General features: G+C 44.5%; 1 protein-coding gene across 1 annotated transcript; it reads left to right on the top strand.

Moving 5' to 3' along the window:
- The first annotated feature begins 9,257 nt into the window (after positions 1-9,257).
- Positions 9,258-10,700, top strand: LOC137358806 (zinc finger protein 22-like). The gene is made up of 4 exons (XM_068025053.1): positions 9,258-9,321; positions 9,839-9,962; positions 10,275-10,391; positions 10,487-10,700. Exons 1-4 carry the CDS (start codon positions 9,258-9,260, stop codon positions 10,698-10,700), a joined length of 519 nt encoding a protein of 172 aa, XP_067881154.1.
- Positions 10,701-12,408: the final 1,708 nt, after the last annotated feature.

Here is a 12,408-nt window from a genome sequence, read left to right as displayed (position 1 = left end):
GATAGATGAGGAACAATCTTTTCATCCAGAGGGTGGTGGGGGTTTGGAACTCACTGTCTGAAAGGGTAGTTGAGGCAGAAACCCTGGACTCATTTAAGAGGAGTCTAGATATGCATCTCAAGTGTCATAATCTTCAGGGCTATGAACCAAATGCTGGAAGGTGGGATTAGAAGTGGTGGATCAATTTTTGGCCACACAGACGTAATGGGCCAAGTGGCTTCTTTCTGTCCCTTGAACTTTCTATAATTCCGTTATTCTACGATTCAAGATGAGAACACAACGCACCACATTTAAAGCAACAAGGGAAAAAAGAAGTTTCTCTCTATTTCGCCGACTAATTTGAAGAAAGATTGAGGGAGCCAGGGCTTTTCTCATTGGAGCGAAGAAGGATGAGAGGTGACTTGATAGAGGGGTACAAGATGATGAGAGGCATAGATAGAGTGGATATTCAGAGACTTTTTCCCAGGGTGGAACGCGCTATCACCAGGGGGCATAATTTTAGGGTGATTGGAGGAAGGTTTCAGAGAGATGTCAGAGGTAGGTTCTTTACACAGAAAGTGGTGGGTGCGTGGAATGCGCTGCCAGCGGTGGTAGTAGAAGCAGATACATTAGGGGCATTTAAGTGACTCTTGGATAGGTACATGGATGATAGTAGAATGAAGGGTAGGTAGTTACTTAGATCTTGTGTCGGTTAAAGTTCGGCACAACATCGTGGGCCGAAGGGCCTCTACTGTGCTGTACTGTTCTATGTTCTATGTTCTATGTTCTAATTCATTTCCTAATCCTAAAATACTCAATCAAATCATCCAGACATCTCCGATATTCCAAGGAATGCAGGCCTGCTTGAATGAATCGCACCTCATAATTTAACCATGAGAGCCTTGGCTCCATTCTGGTAAATTTTCACTGCCCTGTTTCCAAGGCCAATGTGTATCCTTTATAAAGGGCTGAGACCAAAACTATACACAGTACTCCAGGTGTGGTCTAACCAGAATATTGTGTAGTTGGAGCAAAATGTCTCCTTTATATAACAGAATAGAATTGAATCATAAAATTGTTACAGCACAGAAGGAGGTGTTCCTGCCCTTTATATGAATGCAGGCTCTCTGCAAGAGCAACTCAGCTGGTCCAACACACCCGCCTTTTCCATGCAGTTCTGCACATTTTTTTCGTAAGATAATTATCCATTCTTTTTCTTATTCGTTCTTGGGATATGAGGGTCCCTGGCAATGCTGGAATGTACTTCCTATCCCTAATTGCACTTGGGAAGGTGGTAGTGAGCTGCCTTCTTGAACCGCTGAAGTCCATATGGTGAGATACATGCACAGTGCTGTTAGGGAGGGAGTTCCAGGATTTTGACTCAGCAATATAGTTCCAAGTCAGGATGTTGTGTGACTTGGAGGGAGGCATGCAGGTGGTGCTGTTCCCATGCATCTACTCTTTCGTCTTTCTAGGTGATACTGGATGCGAGTTTGCAAGGAGTTGTGAAAGGAGCATTGGTGAATTGCTGCACTGCACCTTGTATATGATACACACTTCTACCACTGTGCATCGTACTGGAGGAAGTGAATGTTTAAGATGGTGGATAGGGTGGTGATGAAGCAGGTTGCTTTGTCTTGGTTGGAGTTGAACTTCTGGAGTGCTGTAGTGACTGAAATTATGCAGGCAAGTGGAGAATATTCCATCACACTCCTGACTTCCGCCTTCTCGATGGTGGACAGGTTTTGGGGAGTTAGAAGATGAGTTGCAGAATTTCCAGCCCCTGACCAACTCTTGCAGCCACAGTATGTTTATCGCTGTTCCAGGTTTCTGGGCAAGGCTGATCCCCAGGATGTTGATGGTGGGGGATTCAGCGATGATAATGCCATTGAATGTCAGGGGGAGATGTTTAGATTCTCTGTTGTTGGAGATGATAATTGACTGGCACTTGGGTGGTGTGGATGTTACCTGCCACTTATCAGCCCAAGCCTGAATATATTCCAGGTCCTCTTGCATGTGGACCTGGACTGCTTCAGAATCTGAGGCGTCGAGAATAGTACTGAACTTTCTGCAATTATCAGTGAACATCCCCACTTCTGACCTTATGATGGAGGGAAATTCATTGATGAAGCATCTGAAGATGGTTGGGCCTCGGACATCAGCCCAAGTAACTCCTGCAGCAATGTACTGGGGCTGAGATGATTGGCCTCCAGAACCACAACCATGTTCCTTTGTGTTCGGTAGGACTCCATCTCGTGGAGCATTTCCCCCCTGATTCCCATTGCCTCCAGTTTTGCTTGAGCTCCTTGATACCATACTAAGTCTGCTGTTACCTTGCTGGCAAAGGCAGTTACTATCACTTCTTGAATTCAGCTCTATTTTCCATGTTTGGACCAAGTTGTAATGAGGTTTGGAATTGAGTGCCCCTGGTGGATTCCAAACTGAGCATCCGTCAGTGATTTATTACTGAGTAAGTGCTGTTTGATAACACTGTCGATGATACCTTCCACAAATTTGCTGATGATTGAGAGTAGATTAATGTGGCAGTAATTGGCCAGATTGTATTTCTGCCGATTTTTGTGGACAGGACATAAATGGGCAATTTTCCCCATTGTCGGGTAGATGTCTATATTACAACTGTCCTGGAACAGCTTGTCTAAAGACACAGCTAGTTCTGGAGAACAGGTCTTCAGTATGACAGCTGGGATTTTTTCAGGGTCCATGGACTTTTCTGTATCCAGTGCCTTTACCAATCTCTTGGTATCACGTGGATTTAATCGAATTGTCCAAAGACTGGCATCTATGATGGTGAGGACCAATTCTCTCTTCAACCCAGGACTGAATTTGCTTCCACTTCACTCTCAGCATTGGAAATAGCTGAGGCCCCAGCAATGTTACTTGGGGCACTCCACTGGTAACAGCCTGCCAACTTGAAGATGCTCCATTTATCCCTACTCTTTGCTTTCTGTCCATTAAGTTCTATGTCCTCTATGCATGCTAATATATTAGCCCAATTCCATGAGCCTTTATCTAGTGCATTAATCTTCTGTGGTATCTAACTGAATGCTTTTTGGAAATCCAATTATACTATATTTCCTGGTTCCTCTTTATCTACCCTTCTAGTTACATCCTCAGAATTCTGTAATAAATTTGTCAAGCAAGATTACCATTTCGCAAAACCATGTTAACTTTGTTTGATCAGACTATGATTTTCTAAGTTCTTGTTCAGACTTCCTTAAACATCGATGAGAGCATTTTCCCGACCACTGATGTTCGGCTAACTGGCCTGCAGTTCACCATGTTAAATATATTAAACTGGGGCTCAAGTGGCACAGTTGGTTAGCGTGTGGTACTAATACAGCAGTGCTATTAGTGAGCAATGCCAAGACTGTGAGTTCGAACTTGACAGAGAGCACAAATTTTAGAGACAGGGAGCAATGTGAAGCAGCTGAGCAGTGAAGAGAGCTGTGATCAGTGAGTCTGAACTGACCAGAGTCATAGTCATTTGCAGCACAGAAGGAAACATTTCGATTCATGCTGGCTCTGCAGGGAGTTGTGCAATCAGACTCGAAAACAGGAATTTGAAAAAAAATTCTGGAAATATCCAACAGGTCTGGCAGCAACTGTGGAGAGGGAAGCAGCTTTAATGTTTAAGGTCTGTGAACTTTCCTCAGAACTGACAAAGGTTAGAAATGTCGCTGTTTTTAAGCAAATAAAGCGGAGGTGGGGCAAAAAAATAACTCAAGGCAAGGTGTCGATGCACGCAGCCCTGAAGCCTATTTTTTCTCAGTCGTCCTCTTGAAGTTATTGATCATTTCTGCTTCCACCACCTTTGTCGGCAGTGACTTCCATGTCATTACAACTTGCTATGTAAAAACAAGACTTCCTCATATTCCCCTGCATCTTCCCCCCCCCCCCCCCCCACCCCCCCCCACCCCCCACCACCCCACCCAACTTGCAATCTGTTTCCCTGACTTCTGGTAGGATTTGTTGATGGGAACAGTTTTTCCTTGTCTAATGTATCTAAGCCTGTCATAATCTGGTACACTTCTATTAAATCACCCCTCAATCTCCTTTGTTCGAAGGAGAACAAACCCAGCTCTTCCAACCTAACCGAGAAACTAAAATCCTCCATCCCCGGAACCATTCGGATAAATCTCCTCTGCACCCTCTCAAGGACCATCACATACTTCCTGAAATGCTGTGACCAGAACTAGACGCAGTACTCCAGTTGAGGCCTAAACAGAGCATTTTAGAGGTTCAAGATAATTGTACTGAGTACTTCTATCTTTCAAGCCCAAGATTCCATGTGCTTTACTCACCATTCTCTCAATATGTCTTGCCACCTTCAAGGATCTATGCACCTGCAACCCCAGGTCTTCTGTTTCTGCACACTCTTTAGAACTATGCCATTACGTCTAAATTGCCTCTCCCGAACCCTTCTGGTAAATGCGTCACCTCACACTTGTCAGTAAAAACTTCCATCTGCCACCTTTCTGTCCATTCTGCTAGCCTATCTCTGTCCTGTTGCAGGCTGTTCATATCATGCTCACTGTTTGCTGCAGCTCCAGGTTTGGTGTCATCAGCAAATGTTGATATTCTACTCTGTTCTCCAAGATTGAAGTCATTTATATAAAGTAAATCAAAAACAGTGGTCCCAGCACTGACCCTTGGGGAACACCGCTGTCTACTCTCCTCCAGTTTGAAAAAAAAACATTTCCTTTGACTGGCTGTTTTCAGTCCGTAAACAATTATTTTAGCAATTGGACACAGACCCACCCCCCCACCCCGCCCCGCACCCCCCCCCCCCCCCTTTCCATGAGCCGCAATTTTGTTAGCAAACCTTTAATGTGGGACCTTGTCAAATATTTTCTGAAAATCCGTATGAACAACATTCAACACATTCCCTTCATCAACCTTCCCTGCTACTTCATCAAAACATTCATTTAAATTAGGCATGCATGATCTGTCTTTTACAAATCCATGCCGACTATCCTTAATTAACTTGAACCTCTCGACGTGTAAATTGATATTTTCCCTGACTATTAGTTCGAAAATCTTACCCACCACTGATGTTAAACTAACTGGCCTATAGTTGCTAGTACTCTCCTTATACATTTCTTCAATAAGGGTGTCACATTTTCCACTCTCCAATTCTCTGGCACCTTCTATCCTGACTCAAATTTCCAGAACTTGTGGAAAGACCGTTACCCATCTTGGACTGAGTCTGAGGAGAGGTTTCTCCAACAGAGGCTGATTTTGACGTTGAGCTACAATTGAAATTTCCACTTCATCAGAGATGTCTCTCTGTATCTGCCTTAGATCTGACCTCGGACTTTCTCTTACACGAGTTTCTGGCATGATTTCTGTTTGAGTAACTATTGGTGCCCAACTCATAACCAAACTATCTGATTCATTCGACTCATTTGATTCTTTCCAACTTCCTTCTTTTTTGTGAACCTCTGAAAGTAAAATATGATCTATATCTATAAACCTAACCTTTCCACTACCAAACATCTTAACTAAATATGTGCGAGGACCACATCTTCTACCACTATCACTGGTCACCACTTCAACCACTTGTGATGATGATTCTGCAATCTATCCTTCTGGTTCAACTTCTGACTTCTTTCTCCCACTCTAGCTCTCTCATGACTCTCTTTCTGTCTTGATTGTTTCTCTTCTACTAACAGTGTTAAATGTGGCTTCAGCAATGAAAACCTCGTTCTAGGCTGCCAGCTAAGAAACAATTCAGCTGGCGTTATGCTGGTAGCAGTGTGAGGAGTGTTACGATAGATAAACAGAAAGTTCAGCAGTCTGTGATGCAATGATAACTGACTTTTGTTCAGATTGATATCCAACATTTGCTTGACAAGAGCATGCTTAATAATCTGCACTGTGCGCTCTGCTGCTCCTTTGGAAGCAGGATGATACAGTGGAACTCTAGTGTCTTTAATGCCATTTGTTCTCATGAATTGTACAAACTCTCCTGAACAAAACTGAGGTCTGTTTTCAGACACAATTTCCTCTGGGAACCCATAAGCAGAAAACAAACTACACAAAATATCTGGCGTTTTGCTAGTTGTTCCTCGATTCGTTGGAAACCCCTCAACCCACTTCGAATGTCTCTTTCTCAATGAACATCTGCTGTCCTTCGAATTCTGTAAAATCTATGTGCAGCCTCTGCCACACTCTAGCTGGTCATTTCCATGGCTGAAAAGGTACCGATGGCGGCTTCCTTTCTACTGCTTGACATGTTCCAGATGATTTCACTATGTTTCCAATGTCCTTCTCTAACTATGGCCACAACAGATATCTCCTCACTAGACTCTTCGTCAAACATATCCCTAAGTGATCTTCACGAAGATCACATCGCAACTGCAATATGTACTTTCCAGGGATTACAACTCTAGCTCCCCACAGGACATAAATTTGATCAACCGACAACTCATTCTTATGCATAAGAAATGGCCTGAATTCTAAATCCAGTACCTGTGTTTCCCACCCATTTGTGTTATATTTGTACACCTTTGCCAATACGGAGACCCTACGAGTTGTTCGACCAATGTCATCTGCTGTGACTGGAAACTCGTCTTCGTCCGAAGCCCACATCCCAGGAACGACTAAAGAAAACTGCTCTGTATGGAGAGGAATCACATGCTAGTTTAATCTCTTTGAGCACATCGTAATGCAGAAGCATCACACCCTCTGCAAGTTGACTTTTACACAATTTGAATGCCTTATCACACTCCTTTGTCCTATTCCACGGAAACCCCTTCCTCAAGAGTTCATTCAATGGATGCAACAATGTTGCCAGATCTGGTATGAATTTACTGCAGTAAATTATGAGGTTCAAAAAAGATCTGAGATTAGATGTGTTCTGAGGGTGTGACGCATTTCTAATTGCTTGAATCTTCCACTTGGTAACATTTAACCCATTCTTGTCTACTTTCTGACCCAAGTGCATTACAGAATTTTGAAACATTTCACATTTGTGTTCCTTCATCCGAACTCCATGCTTTTCCAAGCGGCAGCCTGTGAAACTGAAATAGACCCATGAGTTTAATGATAGTCAAGAATGACTCAGACTCAGCGTCTGACTCAAGCTGCAGATAGGCATTTGTCAAATCTAAATTTGAAAAAGTCTGGCTTCCTGTCAACGTCGTGAACAGATGCTCCATGTTTGTCAAGTTATTGGGTGGATTACATTCCAGTATCTGTTGACAGTTACCTTATACTCAGCACATACTCTGACACTACCATCTGACTTTGGTACTACCACTATGGGAATAGCCCAATTACTCTGCTCTACCTTAGAGATAATGTTCTCAGTCTCAAGTCATTTCAGTTCTTGCTCCACCTTCTGTCTTAGAGCATAGGGTACTGGATGTGGCTGACAATACACTGGCCTTGCAATCTCCTGAGCTTGTATGTTAGCTTTGTACCCTTGAATTGATTTGCAGATTTCACTGAACACCTTCGGATAGTTCATGTTGAGATATGAATTTCAGCTCAATACGAGAAAGCTCGCTCATATTTAACTTAAATGCTGCAAACCAGTTTCTTCCAAACAAGGCTGGTTTTTCACCTTTCACAACAATGATGGGCAATTGTGCACATTGCTCATTGTATGTGATGCCAACCAATACACTTCCAATTTGGGGAATATTCTCTCCTCCATAACTGCGTAACTCTACTCATCATTTTTCCAGGGGATGTTGACTCAACTTTTCACAATACGGCGGCACTGAAATTATGCTAACTGATGCACCTGTGTTGACCTCCATGTTTTATTTAGCCAGAATTCATTGTGCATACCTAATTGCCCTTGAGAAGGTGGTGGTGGTGGTGAGCTTCCTTCTTGAACTGCTGCAGTCCTTGGGATGTCGGTACACCAACAGTGTTGTTGGAAGGGAGTTCCAGGATTTTGACCCAGTGACAATGAAGCAATGGTGACATAGTTCCAAGTCAGGGTGGTGTGTGGCTTGGAAGGAAACTTGCAGGCGGTGATGTCTCCATGCATCTGCTGTCCTTGTCTTTCTAGGTGGTAGAGGTCGCGGGTTTGGAAGGTGCTGTCGAAGGAGCCTTAGTGAGTTGCTGCAGTTTACTGGAGTTTCTTCCAACGATACTTGGACCACGATGCTCTGTGAAGTTTCATTGGACATCCTTGTGCTTCTGATCACATGGATCTCAAATGAAGCCTCATCAACCTGCTGCTGTTTGACAACCGAATGCAGTAAATGATGTTTCCTCCTGCCTGTGTTTTCACCGGTGACCTTCTTGCGACATGCCTTGGCAAGATAACACTTCTTCTTGCAGCTATAGCACTCTGCCTTCACAACAGGAGAATTCTGGGCTCAATGTTGGCCTCAGCACCGGTCACAGGATTTTATTTAACCACTGCTACTCCCCTGATGGCCTCCTCCCGTTTTCTAACCAGCAACACCCACATGACCACCACCAGTTGCCATCATTGGGGCCTTCTGCTTACTCATCTGCAGCTTATTTACTTCAGCAGATGACTGACAGTTGTTAACTCTCACTTCTCTCGAGTCAAATTCAGCCATGTCCATGGACAGTGCTGTTTGAAAAGCTATGTCAAAACTCACCTTTGGCAATGTTATCAACTTACTGTGAATGTGCTCACCCTCTAATCTGCAACCAAATCTGTCACACAACACACGCTCTTGAAATTCTCCAAAATTACAGTGAAGTGACAGCTTTTGGAAGGCCACAATAAACTCCCCAATGTCCTCATTGGGCAGCTGATTCCTTGTTCCAAACTGATAGATTTCGGCAATTTTCAATGATTTAGGATTGTAATGCTGCTCAAGCTTAATCAAAATGTCCTTCAGCGGCGTGTCCTTTGGTTTTGCTGGGGTGAGAAAAGTATTGAGTATGTCATACATTCCGGGCCTGCTTCAGTCAAAAATATCCCTCTGTCTTTTCCCAAACTGCCTGGTTGACAGCAACATTATCAGGATCTTCGAGGGTATTGTTAACAGTGAAAAAATCTCCATCCACTCCACGTACACACGGAAAGATTCTCAGTCATGGTCATACTCCCTCAGTCACCCAATAATTCCCTTAGACACAGCCATCTTGGAAGGTCAGTCCAATAATTTAATTGCAACCCGACCACAGAATATAATTTGTCAGCATTAATTCGAGCTTCCAATGGCGGGACAGATACCCGGCATTTCCAGCGATCGTGAATCTGCCCTCTTCCTTCTCCAGGAGAACAGCGCGCAGGTGCAGTACTGGCTTGTATTTCGAGCATGCGCAGTGTCGGAGTTCTCCGGGAGATGCATTTGCAGCGGGTCAAAGTTGGCGGTCGGGTGGGTAGGCTTCATAAACACCTGGTGTAGGCCTGAGCCCCAAATAAGAAACTCCAGTTCCAGCATTTGCGTCTCCGGGGTTATCCCTGGGTTGCCCAGGTTAACGGCTGCCACCTCTGGAAAGGAAGCCGGGAGGGTTTAGGCGCCGCCATCTTGAGCGGAGAGCAGTGCGCATGTGTTGCCATCTTATTGCCGGCACTGAGAGTGGGCGGGGCTTCAGGGTCCCAGTGAGCAGGAGGGAAAATCATTGATTCAGTTATTTGTTTCTCACTCAGCAAACAGGGGCTGGAGTAGTGAACCGAGCCAGAGTAGAGGGAGGGAGAAAACTGTCAGCAGAGGAAAGAAATCGTGCAGATGATGCCATGGGTTTGGATGCCCAGGGAGAAGGGAGAGCTGTGAGACGGGGATTTACAGCTTTGGGGAACAAAAGAGGAAAAATGTTGCATTGAAGCTAGAATTGTCTGCTCTGAATTTCTATCCTGCACTTAGAATGATGACCTTTATAATCTCCTTTATAACAGGGTATTCGAAGAGAAGGATTAGCAGACGGGAAAACTTAAACCAAGCATCATATCAAGATCTGAAAGAATCATTCGATTCATCAGCACCTGAATATCATCGGACTTTGAATGTGGAACAAGAAATGTTTGTTCTGTCTGTGGGAAAAGATTTCAAACATCAGTGTGACTGGAAAAACTGCAAGGCACCCACACCCGAGTGAGAGTGTTCCAGTGCACTGACTGTGACTGAGCTTTAACCAGTTACACAGGCTGAAAAGACATTACACCATTCACAGAGGAGAGAAAACATACACGTGTTCTGTGTGTAGATGAGGCTTCAACTGATCATCCAACTTGGAGAGACACAAAGACATCTGCACCATGGAGAAACGGTGAGAATGTGGGACTGTAGGAAGGGATTCAATTAACCATCTGAACTCGAGACTCATCGACGCAGTCACACTGGGGAGAAGCCGTTCACCTGTTCCATGTGTGGGAAGGGATTCACTCACTCATCTAAACTCACTGAACACCAGCGGTTTCACACTGGGGAGAGACAGTTCACCTGCAATGAGTGTGGGAAAAGATTCACTTGTTAACCAACCACAATTCACACCAACTTCTTCACACTGATAAAAGACCTTTTAAATGTTCTGACTGTGAGAAAAGCTTGAAAAACAAAAATCACCTGCTGAAACACCAGAGAGTTCACATTGAGGGAAGACCGTTCATCTGCTCTGAGTGTGGGAGGGGATTCGCTCAGTCAATCAACCTGCTGAGACACCAGCGAGTTCACACTGGGGAGAGACCGTTCACCTGCTCCATGAGTGGTTGGGGATTCACTCAGTCAATCAATCTGCCGAGACCGAGCGTGTTCACATGAGGGAGAGACCGTTCACTTGCTCTGAATGGTGGAGGGGATTCGCTCAGTCAATCAATCTGCTGAGACTGAGCGAGTTCACACGAGGGAGAGGCCGTTCACTTGCTCTGAGTGGTGGAGGGGATTCACTCAATCAACCTGCTGCGACAGCAGCGAGTTCACAAGTGACTGCAGGGTTTGGATTCTGCTGTTATTGCTGTTGTTAATCACATCCAGGACTGAACCGTTTTCATTCTGATAGTTGGGGTTTGTTTCTGCTGATGTTGATTATCCCAGTAACTGGGCTGAAGTTTAATATTTGGATATATCTTCAAGAAATATTAATTTCTTCAAGATAAGTGGAGACTAATTGATGAGGCAGGATCTAACTGAAATGTGCAGCGGGTTTGAGGGGCTGAATGGCCTGCTCCAGTTCTATATGTACTTTCTCCCTAGACTTCCCCCACTCTCTAACTCTGCTCACCTGCTTGTTTCCAGTTGCAGTGCCTTCTCCCCAGTTCTCCCATGACTTTCCATTCATCAGATGTGTTTCAGTCCAAGTCTATTCAGGACATAGAAACAGGAATCAGCCTTTTAGCCTCTCGAATCTGTTCTGCTATTCAATGAGATCATGGCTGATCTCTGACTTTACTTCATTATTCCCAAATATTATTTTAATACTGGCTTCCCCAGTCTGTTACAATGGGATTTAAAAATGCCTTTCATTTACACTGTACCTTTAAAGTAGGAAAGTGTCTGAAGGTGCATCTCAGAACATAAATGGAAAAATCAGACAAAAATTGACACTGAGCCAAAGAAGGGTAATTAGAATGACTGACTAAAAGCTTGGTCAAAATCATAGGTTTTTAGTAGGGTCTTAAAGGAGGAGAGATGTGGACTGGCAGAAAGGTGTAAGGAGGAAATTCCAGAGCTTCGGGCCGGTGACTGAAGGCACAGGCAATGGGACAGAAAGACAGTGAGGAATGTGTAAGAGGTCAGAGTTGGAGAAATGCAGAGTTTTCTGAGGGTTGTTCGGCTGGAGGAGATTACAGATACAGGGAGGGGTGAGGCCTTGAAGAGATTTGAACATGAGATGAGAATTTTAAAATGGGGACATTAGAGGACCTGGAGCCATTGTAGATCAGTGAGCTCAGTAATGATGGATGAGTGGAAATTTGTGATGCTTGGAGTAAACAGCAGCAGAGTTTGAATGAGCTGCAGTTTACGCAGGGTGGGGTGGGGGTCAATCAGAAGAGCATTAGAATGGACAAGCAGGCTGACAACACAAACACTGGAGGGGTCAAGAGAGGTGGTGGTGATGTAGAGATGAGTGACATCAGCACACGTGTAGAACCTGATCTCATGTCATTGGATGATGTCAGTGATGGGCAGCTGATAGATGGGGGATAGAGGCGGCCATCGATAGATCCTTGGGAATCTCCAAAGGTAATGGGGTGAGAAGAGAAACTATTGCAAGAGATTCTTTGGCTATGATTGGATAGATCTGAATGGAGCCAAGGGAGGTCAGTCCCACTCCGTTGGACAGTGGAGGAGAGGTATTGCAGGATGGTGTGGTCGACTGGGAGGTAAAGAAGTCTGAGGCGGAATGGTGCCCCACAGGCACAGAGAATGTCCTTTGCGGCATGGATTCGAGCTGTTTCAGTGCTGTGTGGTGGAAACCTGATTGGAAAGGTTCAAACATGGAGTTCTGGGAAAGGTGGACACGGATTGG

This window comes from Heterodontus francisci, unplaced genomic scaffold, assembly GCF_036365525.1.
Source record: "Heterodontus francisci isolate sHetFra1 unplaced genomic scaffold, sHetFra1.hap1 HAP1_SCAFFOLD_737, whole genome shotgun sequence".
NCBI classification, from domain to species: Eukaryota; Metazoa; Chordata; class Chondrichthyes; order Heterodontiformes; family Heterodontidae; genus Heterodontus; species Heterodontus francisci.
The sequence above is the reverse complement of the archived record's forward strand: the minus strand, read 5'-3'. Positions and strand labels throughout refer to the sequence as shown.